General features: G+C 45.4%; 1 protein-coding gene across 2 annotated transcripts in view; it reads right to left on the minus strand.

Annotated features, from left to right (window-relative positions):
• Positions 1-11,175: 11,175 nt before the first annotated feature.
• Positions 11,176-12,963, minus strand: part of LOC143934302 (large ribosomal subunit protein uL15) — a 122,199-nt gene continuing 120,411 nt past the window's right edge. For both annotated transcript variants that reach the window (XM_077457773.1, XM_077457771.1), the window contains exon 5: positions 11,176-11,340. In XM_077457773.1, coding sequence (XP_077313899.1) covers positions 11,212-11,340 — 129 coding nt within the window. In that variant the 3' untranslated portion in view covers positions 11,176-11,211. The remainder of the gene's footprint in view (positions 11,341-12,963) is intronic.

The following is a 12,963-nucleotide window of genomic DNA, read 5'->3' on the forward strand; positions in this document are numbered from 1 at the left end:
AATAAGGGAGGCCCAGGGTTAGGGGAAATATCTCCAGCGGTTAGGAGAAGTAGAAAAGTAAGGGAAGTAATATGAGAATACGATTTGTATGAGAGGACATGCTTCAGTACCCTGGGGGGTTTGTTAGTAAGTGGGCTTAGAGTTAGAAAGAGGTGATGAGTGCAGTAGTAGGGAGAGGGGAGAAGTGAGGGTGATATGTACAGATTGTGGGGTGGAGCAGGGGGGGTGAAGAAAAGAAAGTAGATCGTCTAAATAGGCTAGGACCGTTATGAGTGCTCAAGGCAATTAGGCTAAAGGAGGTTTCAAAAATGCAGAAATTTCTGGTGAGCGGGAAAATTTGGCACATGGAGATATGCATTTTTGATATTGATTAAAGCCAAAAAACTCCACTCCTTGCAGGATGGACACAACCGATCGGATTATGAAAGGATCGGATGTTTAAGTGCTGATTCAGATCTTCGAGATCTAGAATGGGTCTTACCTCTCCATTTGGTTCTGGAACCGTAAAAGGTTTGAGCCAAACCCTGTGCCCTGTTCCACTAAGGGAACCTCTGATATCACCGACTGGGATAATAGATGATCCAGAGGCCAGGAAGAGAGACTTTTTTTTCTCTGGATCCTTGGGAACACTTTCCCTTACAAAAAACTCTCGGAACTCTAGTCATAACCTAGAGAAAAAAACTGCAGTAATCCATCTTCCTTGACATTGTTCCTGCCAGATCTTGAGAATCACAAGACTTTTCCTCCCACCCGAAGAGCGGGAGTGCCCCTTCATGAGAAGGCTTTAGCATTCTGCTTTGCAGGCTTTCTGCCCCAAGATCTCTTCTGACCCTGGTGCTGCCCTTAGGGACTTTCCCTTGAACCGGACGGTTGAGGCCGTTGAGACTGCCTAGAGGCAGATGCCTCTGGCATAGGAGAGGCATCACGATTAAAAGGAGAAATGTTTGAACCTCTTCTTTACTGGTAAAAGAGAGCTTTTCCCATTAGAGGTCCTTTGGATGTACTTATCCAGATTGTCTCTAAATAGCCATAAAGGGGAAAAACTGTCTAAGAGCATTTTACACGGTGCTTCGCTGATCAAATTTTCAGCCACAGAACTCTGCGAGAATGCACTAGTCCAAGCATAAGCCATAAGGCTTAAATTATAGACTTTCATAGCATCTACTGTGAGACAGTGCGTCAGATACACCAGCCCATTGCCGGGCCTGCTGATCAGGCAGAATTTCAGGTATCTCCATAAACTGTTCCTTAATGGACTGAGATACACCAATTGCAGCAAGAACCAGCTGCACTACTGAACTTGCATTAACCACCGGACATGTGAGACTCTTGCTCACTGAGGCGATTGCAGCATCAATTGCTGGACCCCCCCCCCCCCCATTTTCTTCATAGAAATCCTCTTCCATAGATAAAGTGTGGAGAATTTCTCGGGAGGTCAGAATACATAAGCTTTTTTAGCCATGCATGAATAGGAAAAAACATCCCCAGATGGGGGAGGTTCTAATGAACCCAATTAGAGGTAGGTTCCTCAAGCACATGTGCTAAAGACAGCAAAAAAGGTTGAGTAAGGGAGTACACAAGCAACCTGCCTTGTGATGCTACTCCTTCCATATTAGGATCCTCAGAAGAGGATAAATAAGTATCTTCCAAATATTTGGGAAGATCTACCTGATCCCCAGCCTCCTGCCCCTCAATAAGAGGGTCCTGAGGACTAGATGGGAATCTGCTATGTTTAGCCCCACTATGGAGAGACATCATAGCATTAATCTTCTATTCAAATTACAAATGGTAGAAGAAAAAAACATTTTGTATGATATATACAGGGACTGATGTGTTTTGTTTCCCCTGACGGCTCAATCTGACTAGCCGCATCCCTCTCAGAGGAGTATAACAGATTCAGTTTATAGTGAAAACCACTGATCCCTTTAGAGAAGTTCCTGGTCCCATTACCATTCATAGCCTGAAGCAAAAGCAGAGGCACTATGCAAAAGAATGTACATTGCTAGGATATAGTTCAGCACCATGAACTGCTATTAATCCTAGCCTGATAAAGTATAATGTGTCAAGGGGAAAAAGCCTGTGTCACTAACCTGAACAAGCCATCCTCCTGCTGTCTCTCCACAGCCAGCAGCAACTTTACACACACAGCGCTAAAATCAACTTCCTGCATGCGTGGCCGGCGTCTGACGCCGTTAGCCACGCCCCCAACACAAATTATGCCCCCCTTTCCTTTCAAAGGAAAGTGCTTTCCCGCGTGAGCAGCCTCCTGTGGAACATGCAGGCATGGCGGGGGGGGGTAAATGCTCCGCTGAGCGGCCACGGAAATAATTATTTTGGGGGCACAGGAAGAGAAGCAGACCCCCTTCTAACCAGAGGATCAGTTGTGGCCAGAGGAGAAGAGAAAATGACAGGCTTCTGTGCTGTTTCCAGCGTCAGGTCAGTGAGTGCTCAATACAGCCCCCAGTGGTGACACATAGGCATGACAACATTATACATAGGAGAAGTTCCTCAGAAAATCTCCCTTACCTTTTCCTCGCAGCAGGGTTTAACAGAGATAAAGACCCAATCTTCATCCTTCACAGTGGTCTCCGAGACCTTTTAGGAAACCTTCAGGAACTGGGGAACCTCAAATTACCCACAATCCTGGACCTGCGACAGCATCCTGCCAGTAAAAACTTCATGGCCTTACTACCAAAAAGTACTGGATCCCAGGGCCCAGCTCTCTAAAGAGAAGCGTTTGCAAGCAAAAATAGGATTTTTGTACTCACCGTAAAATCCTTTTCTCTGTAATTCACCGACCGACACAGCTCCTCTCTGTAACTAAATGGGTTTGTTAGCCTGCCACTAGGAGAACAAGGCAAAATTGTAACACAATACACAGAATTGTCAGTACCGCCCAGGGGGCGGACCCTGTGCTAACAACCCTCCCTGCTGCCCCAGCAGACTCAGTACATCAACAAGCAGTATAATGTAGAGAAAAGGAGGGTTGGGTGCTGTGTCGGTCGGTGAATTAAGGGCATCAGCTGGTACTGATACCACGATGCCACCAGCGCGTCTGACGCATCTGCCCACGGATCTCTTGCCCTGGACACGAATCTCGGCCCCTTCCGATTGAGACGGGAGGCCAATAGATCCACATCTGGTGTGCCCCATTTCAGGCACAGCAGCCTGAATATCTCCGGATGCAATGCCCATTCTCCTGGGTCCAGCATCTGTCGACTCAGATAGTCCACCTGACAATTTTCCACCCCCGGGATGTAAATGGCTGACAGGGCCAGAACGTGTCGCTCTGCCCACCGAAGTATGTGAGCGACCTCCCGAGCAGCGGTTGAGCTTCTTGTTCCCCCTTGGTGATTTATGTACACCACGGCCGTGGCGTTGTCTGACTATCCTGATCGGATACCCTTGAAGACACATCGACCATGTATGGAGGCACAGCCTGATCGCTCTCAATTCGAGCAGATTGATCGGCAACTCGGATTCTTCCATCAACCAGAGGCCCTGCACCGACTGAATCCCCATCACTCCACCCCAGCCAGATAGACTGGAGCCAGTACTTTGGAAAAGACTCGGGGGGCTAATGCCAGGCCAAGAGGAAGAGCCACAAACTGGTAGTGGGCTTCCCTGACTGCCAAACGCAAACATTTTTGATGCCGAAGGCATATGGGTATGTGCAGGTACGCATCCTGGATGTCCAAGGACACCAGGGAGTCCCCTGGATGGAGTGCAGCGACTACTGAGCGAACCGATTCCATTCTGAACCTCTGCACTTTTACAAAGTGATTGAGGGCTTTTAAGTCCAAGATCGGACGTACCCCTTCCTTCTTGGGAACCACAAACAGATTTGAGTAGAACCCCTGGAAGCGTTCCGATTCCGGAACTGTTACAATCACCCCCTGATTCAGCAAGTCCCTCACCGCCCTTAACAGGGCCTCCCGGTGAACCGGGGATGCTGGAGGGGAAGAATCTGTTTGGCGGCCAAGAGAGAAATTCTATCTTGTAGCCTGTGGAAATCAGGTCGCAGACCCACTGGTCAGATAACCGGGAGGTCCACTGGGCTGCAAACTCCCGATCGCAGGCTTGTTAGGCTTACGGTTCCAGGGACGCTTTTGACCGTCCGTGGGTGTCCTGTCGGGCTGGGGACATTTTGTCGAAGCATCAGGCGGACTAAAAAGCCGATTGTGAGCGAAAAAAGAGGGCCCTTGCCTGCGGCGTGGCTCCTTAGTCTTCCTGGCCTGTGGGAGTAGTGTACTCTTACCACCCGTGGCATTTTTAATAATGTCATCCAACAAGGCTCCAAAGAGCCGGTCGCCAAGGAAGGGAAGATCCGTCAGGGCTTTCTTGGATGCCTGGTCAGCAGACCAGCATATTAATCAAATCAGGCGCCTCAGCACCACAGCTGACACTGAAGCCCTGGATAACAGAGGGAGAGTATCCAGGGCCGCGTCACAAACGTACTTAAGGCCTTGCACTAGTTGGTCTGCTAGTTCCACGCAGACAGGGGAGGCCTGTTGCTCTCCCAATTCGCAGTGCAAAAGTTTTGCCCACTCAGTCAGTGTCTCCGACACCAGTGCGGATGCCAGTACAGGTCGCACGGCTGACCCCACAACCGTAAACAAGGAACGAGCCCCCACCTCGGCCTTCCTGTCCGTGGGATCCTTGAATGCAGGAGTCCCTTCAACCGGGATTGTGGTTACTTTATTTAACCTAGATACTGGGGGGATCCACGACCGGAGGAGCCGACCATTTCTTGAGAAGGTTTTCCTCAAAGGGGTAACGCACCGCCATGTTTTTGTACATTTGTAACTAGGAAAAGGGGTTAAGAAACTCCAGTTCTTGAGGACACAGCTTTGTATGGATCTGCATCCCAAGCAAGCCATCATTTTCCATGAATTAATTCTTTTGCCTAAACTGTATTATGATTTCCCACAGCTCTGGATTTTAATAGTACCTTTACAAATACCTCACCTATAGCTTTTAAAGCACACCTAAAGTCAAAAGGTAGATTTTCAAGTTAAATGGCCCATATCAAATGCTTTTATCTTACCTTCTTTGGTTCCTCCCACCATCATGCTCATGACATTTTTGTTTTCATTATATAGCCCTTTTTAATCCCAGTTAAAGAGGAGGGCCGTTTAAAAAAAAAAAAAAAATTAAAGTCAGCAGCTGCAAACACTGCAGCTGCTGACTTAATAAGCACACTTACCTGTCCAGGGCGCCCGTGATGTCGGCCGCCCCGTCCCTCGGTGCCACCATTCCTTCTAAGGGAAACAGGCAGTGGAGCCTTACGGCTTCACTGCCCGTTTCCTACTGCGCATGCGTGAGTCGCGCAGCGCTTTGTGAATGGGACGCGCTGTGTTCTGGAACACACAGTTCCCAGAACACAGCGTGACCCATTACCCAGAAGACAACACGACGAGGAGAGAAGAAAGAACATCTCCGTGGAGGAGGAAGATTAGGATTATGTGCCTAGCAACAGGCATTTCTGGTAAGTAAGAAAAAAAATGTCATTTTTTTTGTAATTTTTTTTTCACGGTGGCCCTCCACTTTAATATAATCACTGGGGTAGCCGTTTCTCTATGCAATACAGACAGACAGGGGCTGTAAATAGCTTCCTGAATCATCACAGAATCCTGCTTCAGTCCTGAAACAAGCAGTAGGCAGGCTTTTAGGAGGAGCCATGCAAACTGCCTTCATGGGTGGATGACAGTCCAGAGGAATGGGTGCTCCTAGGCACACTGCATTAGCATACAGGCCACATGCGATTTTTAGAAAAGCTGAAATCCTAATAAAAGGCAGTGTATGGGTGTTTTAGGGCTACACCTGGCATGTTCTGCATGGAGAATACAGACCTAAAGTAAATTTTACTATAAGCCCACTTGACCTCGGGAAGATTTAGCCCCCTTCATGACTAGGCCACTTTTTGCAACACGGCACTGCTACGTTGACAATTGCGTAGCTGTGCGACACTGTACCCGAACAACATTTATGTCCTTTTTGGTGGTATTTGATCATAAGCGTTTATTTTTTGCACCATAAACAAAAACAGACTGAATTTTGGAAATGTAATCAAATGTCTTCATAAATTTAGGCCAATATGGATTCGGCTACAAATTTTTGGTGACACAAATCCCAATAAGCGTATATTGATTGTAGATGCTATTTTACACAAACCAAACTATGGGATAGATGGGGAAAAAAACAAGGTGCGCCAAAAACTAAGTGCAGCAATTGGTATATTTAACCACTTAAACCCTCTTAATCGATTAGCAACCGGCCCATAGCCAAATGACGGCTACAGGGCGGTTGGATAACTCTGGGAGGGCATACAGTGACGTCCTCTCAGAATCCTGCTCTCGCACGCCCAAGAACATGCATGACTAATCACGGTAAACGGCCACTGATCGTGGCCGTTTACCATGTGATTGCTCCGTCAAATGATGGACTGAGCACTTGTAAACAAACCGGCATCATGTCACACCAGTTTCTTCCTCCCCTCTCTGTACCAACCGGTACAGTGGAGGGGAGAGATCGCATGGCAGCAGTGCTGCGGGCCGGATCTTTAGTGCCCACAGTGCTGCTGTGACAATTGCAGTCACATCCAGCCTCAGCCATCTCTGCCAAACTCAGCAATACCCAGCCATGCTCGGCCTCTGTACGTGACCAGGCTGTGGAAGTCTCACACATGTGGTATCGCCGTACTCAGGAGTAGGAGAATCTATTTTGGGATGTAATTTTTGGTATGTACATGCTATGTGTTAGAAATATTGTATAAACTGACAACTTTGTGTTAAAAAAAAATGCATTTTAAACACTTCCATATGACATCCTTGACTTTGTCAAGCTACAGCTACAGGCATCATTTAGATATCAGCTTTTTCAGCCGGGGATTCCCTACACCATAAGAATGATCATAGCAGCTGTTCCACTGCTTGATCATTCTTACGGGAGGCGAGAGGGGACATTTCCCCGCCCCCCCCCCCCCCGGTGCTTCTACCGACTCGCCAATACAATCGAAGCCAGGTTTTTTTTGATTTTAGGCTTCCCAGCCTAGAGGCGAGATGTGATGTCTTACTGACCCCCATATCTCACTGTAAAGAGGACCTGTCATGCCATATTCCTATTACAAGGAATGCTTACATCCTTGTAATAGGATTGAAAGTGGTCAAAAAATAATTTTGGGGGGAAAGTGTCAAACTAAAATAAAAGTAAAATGAACAATAAAAAAATATTTTAAATCGCACGTGTGCTCGCATGCAGAAGCAAACGCATACACAAGTCCCGCCCACATATGGAAACAGTGTTCAAACCACATGTGAGGTACGGTTGCAAACTTTGGAGCAAGAGCGATAATATTGGCCCTAGACCTCCTCTGTAACGCAAAACATGTAACCAGTAAAACATTTTTTAAAACATCACCTGAGTATTTTTAAATAGCGAAGTTTGGCGCCATTCCACAAGTGTGTGCAATTTCTGAGGATGACATGTTAGGTATCTATTTACTCAGCGCAACTTCATCTTTCACATTATGCAAAAACATTGGGCTAACTTCACGGTTTTGTTGTGTTTTTTAGCACAAAACTTTTCCCCCCAAAAAACGGTCGAAAAATTGCAACGACCACCGTTTTATGTATTTTTACATGTAGGAGAGAAATGTCAGAATTGGCCTGGGTGCTCCCTGAATGTTGGGCCACTGTATGTGGCCATGCTGTGTAAGTCTCACACCTGTGGTATCGCCATACTTGGGAGTAATAGCAGAATGTGTTTTTGGGTGTAATTTGTGGTATGCATATGCTGTTTGAGAAATAACCTGCCAATGACAATTTTGTGAAAAGGAAAAAAAAAAAAAATAATCTTGATTTTGCAAAGAATTGTGGGAAAAAACAACAACTTCAAAAACCTCACCATGCATCTTTCTAAATACCTTGGGATGTCTTTCCAAAAACGGGTAATTTGGGGGGTATTTGTACTTTTGTGGCATGTTAGGGTCTCAAGAAATGAGAGGCCGTCAGTCCTTCAGGTGTGATCAATTTTCAGATATTGGGACCATAGCTTGTGGACTCCAACGTTCACAAAGACCAAATAATATCCACCAATTTGTACTTATTTTTATCAAAGATATGCAGTATACATTTTGGCCAAAATTTAGCAAGAACATATTTAACACAAAGTTGTCCATTTATACAATATTTCTAACACATAGCATGTATATACCAAAAATGGCACCCCAAAAAAAGATTCTCCTACTCCTCCCAAGTACGGCGATACCACATGTGTGAGACTTCCACAGCAGAGTACAGCTGGGTACGGCTGAGCATGGGTGGATGGATGGCTGGATGTGACTGCAATTGTCACAGAGGAGCACTACAGATCCAGCTCACAGGCTGCTGCCATTAGTTCTCTCCCCCTCTCCTTTCACAATGTACCGGTCGGTACACAGCTGTACCGGCATCATGTCATGGCTTGTTTACAAGTGAAATGCTCCGTCATTTGACGGAGCAATCACGTGATCGCGGCCATTTGGTCACAGATGTTCAGGTGTGCGTGAGAGCGGAATTCTGGGAGGACATCATAGTACGTCCTCTCAGAGTTAAGCAGCCACCCTGTAGCCGCCATTCGGCTATGGGCTGGTTAACAAGTGGTTAATTAAAATTGGCCAAATGGCTACTCACACTAATTAACAAGATCAATAGGCATATAACAGGACAATACTGTAGCCACTCAGCAGGTCCCCCAGTGGATGGTGGTGTGTAGATGTTAACACAAGAGAAGAACAACCGGCCGGACATCCGTCTCATCTTGATACCAGCATAGAACACATTCGGAAGCGACGTCAGATCATGGAGAAGTTTCAAAGCATCCGCTTCTTCGCCAGATCTAAATGGCTATTGATCAATAGCCATTTAGAGCTGAAGAAGCAGATGCTTTTAAAAAGGTCATCTCCATGTTCCGACACCATGTTCGATGCGACTCTGAATGTTTCATGCTGGTCCCCGAGACTGATGTCTGGCCGGTTGTTCCTCTCCTCATGTAAACACTGACACACCACTATCCACCGGGGACCTGCTGAGTGACCACGGTATTATACAGTTATATGCCTATTGATCTTTAAATTAGTGTGAGTAGCCATTTGGCCAATTTTAATTAAATATACCATTCGTTGCATCTTCAGCTGTACTTCATTTTTGGCGCACCTCATATTCTCCCATTGTTCTTCCGGAGATTGCTTCGCTCTCAAGGGCCCCATACACACCAGATGGTTCTGCTGATTTTTTCCTTCAGATTTACCAAAACCATACATCAGGTCAAACCTTAGGAGTTTCCATTTGTATACAATCAGGCAGGCCCTTGCACTACATGGTAAATCTGAAGACAAAAATCAGCAGCAATTCGGATAGTGTGTATGGAGCGTAATGCTGCATAAGTATACTTCCTGGACTTGTAGACTTAGTTGTGGTATCAGTGTTTTTCGGTACCTTCACGTGCACCATTCTGGTTGTCAAACTATGGGATATATACTGGTATTTTTTACACTAGTAATGGCAGCGATCAGTGACTTATAGCAGGACTTCAATATTGCAGTGCACAATTGGGCACTAATAAAGTGATTAGTGCTAAAAATATGCACTGTACTGGCAGGGAAATGGGGAAAACATCTAGGGCGATAAAATAGTTAATTGTGTGCCTAGCCAGTGTTTGTGTACTTTGAGGTGCTTTTACTAAAGGGTAGTAATGAATGTTCATTCCCTGCTTTGCAGAGAAAGAAAATGCATGACATTCTTGCTGTCAGCGTGGAACTCTAACCTTGTTTGCATAAGCGTAGCATGATTGGTTTCTGCTGTGACCAACCACACCAAGTGGAAACTCGTTGGATAAGGAGCTAGGAGTGTGGCATTTGGAGCACAGACTGCACTGCAGGCAGCCGTGCTCGTATGTGATTACTTTTTTTTTTTTACCCAATTTTTGTAAGTGCAACTTTTTATTAAACTTACTTGATTTTTAAAGGCATTGATATGCTGAGTTTTTACCTTCTCCACATGGTATCAAGAAGTCATGCCCTATATCCCAGTGACTGACCTTTTTGCCCATTTGCCTTGGTGGGGACACATATCTGTGCACGTGGTTGAGAAGTCTGTACCTGTAGGTAGAGAAGATGCCCAGCTTGAGTCTTAGGCTGGATTCATACCTATGCAAATTGGATGCGGGATTCTCCACATCCAACTCTTATAGCAGGAGAATATGACCAGCTCCCTATGGAGCCGATTCACATGTCTCCAGGGTAGCATGCGGTGCACACTGCACAGAAACAGGGACGAATAGCGTTGCTGTGAGATCCACAGCCAAGGTAGGTGTGAACCGAGCCTTAGAGAGCAATCCTTCGCAGCAGATTTGCATTTGTGGAGATGTGTGTATTAAGATCCTAGGATCTGGTAAGCTTCCATGGTGGTAAAATAGGGCTGGATAAGGTTGCCTGGAATTTCACTGTTCCCTTCAGTTTTGGATGGACACCATCTTTTTCCACAGTTGATCCATTCATGGATGGATGAATGAACACGTTTCATTAACAGTTAACACCTTTGAACTTATTTAATAGATTTTTTACCAACTTTTTCAGACTGTTTCACTGGTTTGTTTCAATTTGTCACTTTGTAATTGTTTACATACATAGGGTATTCAAACATTCACTTCATGAGGTTTTGCACTCAAGTTGATTGACAGAGCACTTTTTTTAAAGTCCTACCACTGCTTTATAAAATGAAGCCCAGAGGGCATGTGTAATTCAGTTTTCTGACCTAGAAAGTCTTTATTTGCATAATGAGCCCCCAGAAAGATCTACAGGCCAGTAAACTCCTGTAGGTTCCAGCGTTAAGCATGCTCTTCTGTATGCAGACACAGAACACCCCAGCCATCTCTACTGTTTCTTGTAAACTGCATTGTCAAAGCTTCTTAACCACTTGGCGCCCAAGCTACGTCATATAGCGTCGTGGGCTTTGTGGTGTAATATCTGAATGATGCCTGAGGCCAGACATCATTCAGATATCGACATACACCAGATTTATGAATACAGTTCTTCCTTCTCTGAAGTATACTGTGCCCAGAAGCAGTTGGGAATATAATTAGTGGTTTGATGTAAAACAGTTACTCTGAAGCAGGAAGAGATAACAGAACACAAAATGTACAGAATGGAAGTTTAATTGTTTCATACAGCTTTTATGCTACCAGCACACAAGCACCACCGACACCTTTAATCTTCTCCTCGGCACGTCGGCTGAAGAACTTGGCTTTTACAATGACTGGCTGCTTGGGGAGCTTGCCTTTGCCGAGCACCTTGAAATAACCCTGCCAAAAGAGCAACAGAGTAAAAAGTCACTTGGGTCCTGCTAGCAAAAGGAGATCAAAACTCATTAAATGTGTATAAATAGTTTTAGATTTTTATTTTTTCCCCCCCAGGGATGTTGTGCAGATTATAAAATAGGAACAACCGATGTTACAGCATACACACGTTCCATTGTGTCTGGGAAAACCTGGAGTGGCCAAGGTGCATTTCAGCAAGCCTTCTGCATGGCCCAGTCACCACTCACCCCCCAGCACAGCCAGCTGCTGGAAAAATGGAGCATGCCCATATTTACACAGACCTACGAAAGTCCCCATCAATGGGGCACGTCTTTTAGGCACGGCCTTTAGCAAGCAAGGGTGGGAAGAACAAGTCCACCTCCTCCCTGTACCAAGGAGGAGTCCTGGAGGTCAAGGAAACAATACACCACCAGCAGCTCCACAGGCGAAGGGATAAGAATGATATCCAGTGAGACAGAAGCTTCTCCTCCCAGGCTCCAAGAAATTAATCTATGGATGGCAGGAGGAGAGTTGGCAGCACCTCCATTTAAAGTAGTATTAAACCCCAAAAGCAAACATTTTATTGCAGCTTACCAATTCTCAGATGTGGTGGTTGCACAAGGTTTTTTTTAGGCCTTCTTTCCACCTAGTGATCTAGCTAGTAAGCTTTTCTCACAGAACAAGCTGTCCTGCAGGTGTAGCTGAGGGCTGGGACAAAACCATTTACCAGGGGTGCTTACAATGATCAAAATTTATCTACTTAATGTTTATCCCAACGAGAGAAAAAACAAAAAAAAAAAAAACTTGCTGTAATTTATATGGAGTTTGTCTTCAATTTGTTTAGTAAACCTAAACCTGCCTGTGCAGCCAAAATTTTCCTCCATTCAAGATGGACAATGCTGCTCCTCCATCCAGAGTGGGGGCGCTCTAATACAGTAGGTTTGTTACTGGCCAGATCATTAGGTGAAGAGAGGGGGAAAGGCTAAAAAGGAAAAAAAAAAACACAATGCTGCCACCACATCTAGTGATTGGTAAGCTGCTATACATTACATTTTTAGTTTTGGGTTTAATACCACTTTAACATTTGACCTAATCATTTGTCTCATATGCTGCCCCTGGAGGCAACTGAACAAAAAAGGGGAGATTGCCACCCTGCCTCACCATCTCTGATTAAGAACACTTTGCATTTATTGAGAAAAATGCAGTGTTCTCTGAATGGCACCAACACCAAGTGAGTGACCATCTGTTTGTTAACCAAGCAGTAGGGCAGCCATTTGGCACTGGAAAGGGAAGTCATCACTGAAAGTAGTGGTGTCTGCTATCAGCCAGACACCATATTATTACGCAGGATTTATATAGCGCCAACAGTTTACACAGTGCTTTACAACGTAGAGGGAGACAGTACAGTTACAATACAGAAATAACAGGAGGGACCTGTTCATGGAGCTTACAATCTAAAAGGAGGGGGAGATGGTACAAACTGGAATTGCTGCGGGGATGATCTGATAGAGGTGACACGGGTACAGTTCTTAGGCAGACAGGGTAGGCACATATATATTTACATTTGTCCAAGCTGGACCAAATAGGACTGTTTTTGCATTGTTCTATCTGGAATACAGCTTTAACTTA

The sequence above is a fragment of the Lithobates pipiens genome, unplaced genomic scaffold (assembly GCF_037356315.1).
Source record: "Lithobates pipiens isolate NorthernLeopardFrog02 unplaced genomic scaffold, aLitPip1_a1.2 Scaffold_27, whole genome shotgun sequence".
In the NCBI taxonomy this organism is placed as follows: Eukaryota; Metazoa; Chordata; class Amphibia; order Anura; family Ranidae; genus Lithobates; species Lithobates pipiens.